Source organism: Anser brachyrhynchus (assembly GCF_964034855.1).
Source record: "Anser brachyrhynchus genome assembly, chromosome: 2".
Classification (NCBI taxonomy): domain Eukaryota; kingdom Metazoa; phylum Chordata; class Aves; order Anseriformes; family Anatidae; genus Anser; species Anser brachyrhynchus.
This window is the reverse complement of record NC_137695.1, coordinates 26,683,830-26,689,555: the sequence shown is the minus strand read 5'-3', so window position 1 is coordinate 26,689,555 and position 5,726 is coordinate 26,683,830. Positions and strand designations below refer to the sequence as shown.

The 5,726-nt window shown below is 40.3% G+C and overlaps 1 protein-coding gene across 11 annotated transcripts in view; it reads right to left on the bottom strand.

The window, feature by feature from the left end:
- The window catches only part of PPP1R9A (protein phosphatase 1 regulatory subunit 9A), a 160,810-nt gene that overhangs the window by 5,856 nt on the left and 149,228 nt on the right, over positions 1-5,726 (bottom strand). For 7 of the 11 annotated variants that reach the window (XM_080582169.1, XM_080582164.1, XM_080582171.1 and 4 more), the window contains 3 exons: positions 4,281-4,400; positions 2,334-2,357; positions 993-1,175 (listed from right to left, as the gene is read on the bottom strand). In XM_080582169.1, the coding sequence (XP_080438295.1) occupies positions 993-1,175; positions 2,334-2,357; positions 4,281-4,400 (327 nt within the window). Of the gene's footprint in view, positions 1-992; positions 1,176-2,333; positions 2,358-4,280; positions 4,401-5,726 lie in introns of those variants that run through there. The other 4 variants (XM_080582170.1, XM_080582173.1, XR_013947358.1 and 1 more) reach the window with 2 other exon arrangements.

The window sequence follows — 5,726 nt, the reverse complement described above, 5'->3', positions numbered from 1 at the left end:
CTGAGATGGGGAAAACAAAATTAAAAAAGAAAGAGATTTTCATACTGTTTAATCTCTCATCAAATTTATCATATTCTAACAATAACAACTCTTCTCAGGTAGAAGAATATCACAATTAAGCAAACTTGAGGTATAGTCAGATACATTACTGAAGTGAAAGTAATAACATTTTACACCTGTACTACTTTCCATGCTTTCCACTTCTACAATATTAAAGAATTAGGTCTCATTGTAACCAAAATTCTGTTATACTCATTTCTTTGATCAAACAAGACAAAGAAACATTAAAGTGTTTGCCTGAAGTCATTGAAATCTACACAGAACAAGACTTCCCAATTCCCACAGCTGTGTCTTAGTCAGAACCTCACTTGCTGTCTTTTAAAAACCCTAGAGTTAGTGAAATTTCAGAAACACCAAACTTTGACTTTCAGATATGCTGAGCCTCCCACAACTCCTTCCCGTAGTCATTTTTGACAACACCAAGCTCGTATTTTCACTACAAGACCCAATGCATACTTTATACATCAAAACTGTATTTAGTTCTAAGACAGTACGATTGGTACCCAGCCTCCAGTATCACAGTAATCCATGTCACAGTTGCTACTCCTGATGCATTTCTATTCACAATCTTCTCTGAATCACCTTCTTGTAGAAGAGAGCTGGATGAGAAATACATGCATGCAAATACCACTTACACGTGCTACTATATGAGTTGTGCATGCAAATATGGGTACATCGCGTGCACCCAGAGTTTTCACACAGCAAATGCCCCCTGTTTCTGGAGCTTCCGAACCTACGTGCACATGAGAATTTCTCCAAGTGCTGCTGCGGCTTTCTACTCCCTGTTTATTATTCTAGTCTATCACCACTCCACGGACAAGGGTCCTCTGCTTTCTGGATTCTTCCTTTTCTCTGAATTCTTGCTTCCTTTAAGATAATCTCCAGTGACAATAAATAATACAGTTACTCCTTAAGTCCAGTCAGGCAGTTACCTTGAGCTTACTCCCATCCAGCTGAAGAAGATGCTCCCCGTTAATGTTTTGGGCACTGAATTCAGACACGTACTGTTCAAGGTTGAGGCTCATTAACCAGTGGGAAACCTGCTGCACGCTCCACTCCTGAACAGCCCGGTTCTGGCACTGACTGTGTTTTGGAGACTGTCCGTCATCCAGGATCTGTGACAAAAACATGCTGCGTTATTATTAAGAGGGAAACGCCGACCAGAGACAGCATTCTTCTGTACAAGCCGCCAGCAGAGGTGCCTGTGCTATCTTTATACTGCTATAATAACAATTTCACGCCACTGTGTTACATCTGTATCTAGCCAGACACCAGAATTGATGCGTGGTACCTAAAAAGCTTTTTATTTATAAATAGAACAAGAAAAAGGAACTGGCATTCCCTTTAACACAAGCAGGGACTGAAATGGCCAGGTGGCACAATTTAAAACAGGTACGCTCCTACGCCATCTCAAGACTTTTATTCCCCAAATTACGATCTTTCTACCAGATGCAGTGAATTCTGCATTCCACTTCCTAGGCACATTCACCGATCTTTACGTTGTGTTTAAGCTATGAAACAGGAAATTCAGGGGGAAAAAAAAAAAAAGCCAACTCAGAAAACCAGTCTGAAGTTCAAAGCGGTGACACCGAACAGCCAGCGAGACCGATGCTACCCGTGGAGGACTATGGGATGACACAGAGGAGCGGTAAGGAACACACAGCAATCCCACAGCCCTGTCTGTGCTGCAGAGGAGAGCACGGACACGGCACCAGGAGGGGCAGGTGGGGCTTCAGCTGCTTTAGCCCCCCCATGTCCCCCCTCCGCCACTTTCTTCCCCCCAGGGTATGACAGTGGGGCCTGAGACAAAAGCTGCTCTGTTCAAGCTCCGGTCAGCAAAGCAGCTGCTCTGGGCTGCAGCAGCTGCCTCCTGTTCCTACAGCTTTTCCACCGGGTTAGACGATGCTGGAGCTCTTTCAGCTTCTGGTCACTCATTTCACAGGGACAGGAAAATGAGCGTTTAAGCTCTATCTTTTCCTTCTCGTGTAGCCAGCAGAAGCTTGGTGCTGCTGCTGCTTGGCCTGGTGGATGTGCTCTGACACAGACCCTCCTCCCCCTTCCAACACACACAAAAACTGCACTTTGCCATGGCCTTGAGAGGAGAGAGGAACTGAAGACGACGCGAGAAGAGGCAGTGACAACTGCGTGTTGTGCTCGAACGAGGGGCTTTGCCACACGACACGGTAAAACAAGAAATGCAAATCTGCAAATGAGACGACACATTGCCACGCGATGGTCACACAGTTCACCACAACAGCACACTGGTATCTCACCTCATCATCAATCATATCCAGGCTCTGAGTGAGGGAGCAACAAAGAAATGGGAAAGAAAAGCATTATAGAAACAAAATACAGAACATGTAACAGCATGTAAAAGTTTGGGCAAGGGCAGCACCAAGATTTGCAAACAGATATGGCTAGTCAAAAAAACAAAGAGATTTCTTTAAAACAAAATTATTTCCAGAAGCAGAGAGATTATGTTGAAAGCTCAGCACACACATGGTTTGGCAGCTAAGCCTGAGATTGTGCCCGTGAAACCCCTTGAGCTCCTGGTCTTGACACACTGGAATCAATGGGACCTTGCCTGATGGCTCCGATTGCAAGAGCAAAAACTCCTTAGTGAGAGGACAACAAACCACAGGCCCAGGGTTCCCTCCCTACCCTCTCCTTTAGTTGTTTTGTCTCCTTCAGATAATTATGTCAGATCTGCCCCAGAAGCCTGAGCGAAGGAGTGCTCTCAGCAATGCCCTACAGCGGGTTCAAGAGCAACGGCAGCCTAATCCCTGCCAGGGCGGCTGCACAGGTTTCCCCTGCAGCTCTCGCTGACCTTGCTGCCTTATTCACAGGCTGCAGCTTGGGACGCTGCAGAGGATGGAGAAAACACATTTGTTTTTATAGACCTGTTCAGACTTGGAATTTTAGAAGTGTCCAAGTAGAAAATCGAACAAGCCAACTGAAAGCATTCTCCAATTTTTAATTCAGCGCTACTGGGAACAGGGCATTATCACAATCAAATACATAATATAACTCGAAGGAAAAATGATAAAAGAATGAATTATATTATCAAGATAGTATCAACACTAAACAAAGCATTAATGATCTTTTTGCTGTCTTCAGTAATTCAAAGAATATACAGATTCCTGTCTACCACTCTCCTATGATTCTTTAAAATTGTTGCCCTTTATTATCTGCAGTAAGTAACCTCTAAACAATGGTTGGTCTTGCAGACTTCCATTTTGGCAAATGATGTTGGCATGGAATGGCTTTCATTCTTTAAACCTATGCAAAGCATGCCAGCAGTAATAGCACAAACTTAACTACTGTCATTAAGGAAAAAAAAAAAGCCACAGATGCTTAAAGTTCCTCCTCTCTAGAAAAATCCCTGGTTTAAATCTCAAGTGAGAAATATTAAGTTTGTAATGAGTGTTTATAAGAGAACAAAAGCACAGGCTTCTTGAGTCCACAGGACACATTGTCAGCTACTGTCAAATTGCACAGCTTCACTGACAATTGAGATAAAAAATAGAATCACGGAAACGTGTTTTCAATATATTATATTCCATTCAATTCTGTTACCAATTTATGGGGTTAGGAATGCTTTTTCACATCATCACTGTTCAAACATCTAGTTTGATGAACTGAGCTCAAATCCACTGTGTATGTGCAGAGCAAGCACAAAGAGGAGGCAAACTGGATTAACACATACACATTCTAATCACTATATACACAGTCAGGTACAGGAATACACAATAGCTGCATGTACAGGTCATCATTATTTTAATGTATGAGGGTAAAAAATAGTCTAGGTGAAGGTACCATACACTTCAACCACATTTATCCAGTTATACTGTATCTTTACTATCTCAAAACTGCCTCAGCTATGTCTTTTTTAGTGCATGTACATATAGGTCCACATATACATATTCAGAACGTAGGAAAAGTGTATTGAAATATGTGAGGATAGAACATCTCTTAGGAAACCAACTGCATTTTACAATACTGCATAACAATCCTATGATAATACCATAGGACCTTCATTTAAAATAATCATTATATGAACAACAGCAACAAAATATATAATCTAAAAACCAAGATTCATTTCCTTCTCTTCCCTTCTACTGCCTCAAAACATCCCTTCATTATCTGAGTAATTATCAAGAAAAATGCCACGGGAGAAAGAAAATGACTATTTCCCATCTTAAACAATTTCATCAACATACCTCATCCGATGACAGTGCTAAGGAGTGTGAGAAACCCGGGGTTTTAGGCTCTGCTCCTAAACCACTCAGATCAGCTGAACTTGTGCTGCTGGGGCTGAAATCATCGTTGAATGTGAAATTCTGTAGAGAAAAAAGATGAGTTAGAATGACCAAACAATCTCAAATGTGTAGCTAAAAGGGAAATTGGCTTTCTGTCTTCCAGGTTGGCACAGGTCAGGAGTGATATCAATTATGTACCAAAATAGTAACAATACACATGAGGAAGCCTAATCTTTTGTATTGTTAATGACTTATAGAATACACTATATTTTTGCCACTGTGTATTTCAAGAGACATCTTTGCCAGCTTAATGTCTCAGTGAGCAGTAAAGCGGCCTGAAAGCAATTTATAGACTTCCTCTTAAGATACTGTCTGTCATCATGGAGCTGTATTATTGCTTCTGCCGGTTAATCGATAGCATTTTGCTGTCCTCCAAATATTTAGGACAAGCATAGTGCACGCAGTAGTACAAAGAATAGGACAGAGGATTAATTAGCAGAGAGAAGTGAAAACTGCTATTGAAAGAGCAATGAGAATATCCTGTGAACCCATTTCTGATTCTTCCCTCTTTGCCTATACCTTTAGAAAAAAAATAAATTGAAAATAAAAGACATCTTCAGATATTGTATTGAATGTTATTGACTGAAATAATAACCATAAAACACCAAAGAATATCAAAAGTGTGCACATTTTTTCAGGAATGCAGCAAAATTACCATCAGAAGAATACAAAAATTAACATGTTAGACTGGGAAAGCTTGATTTGGGAACCATAAAAAAAAACACACCAAAATCTAAAAAAAAAGACAACGTAATATTCCATTTACATCAAATATACGGTTGATGATACAGACCTCTATTCTCTTTTGAGACCTCTAATTTCTACCCTATCACCCAAATGAGTATCAAACTTGATTTATCTTTGACATTCAGTTTTAAAAGAATCGATCCAAACGTCAAAACTAAAAAGAACAACTAAAAACGTATTCTTTTATCCCCCCCAAAAGACATTTGACCTATTTTATCTGAAAAAACAAGCCTTCCAAAACACCAAGTGTTGATCCTCTTCAGTTTTGCTGGAAATCCATCTGAATTAGTGGTATCATGCTGTGCTTTAAATCCTAAATAACAGCATAGATACTGTTAATTTAAGAACTTGTAAGCTTAACACAGAACACCAAAAAGCTTTCCTGTTCAGTTTTCTCACGCTTACTTTTAGAATTAATGTCCTGCTTTTCCTATTTCTTTGCAGTAGACAAGAAAATCTTTTAGCCCCCACAGCACTCTTAGGCCAGGAGTTCAACAACTATAACTCCTGTTGTGTGAAGAACATTTTTTTTTCCCTTTTAAGTACTCTGATTTTTCTTTTAACTCTATTTTGTGTTTCACTTCTACGTGAAGTTTTAGT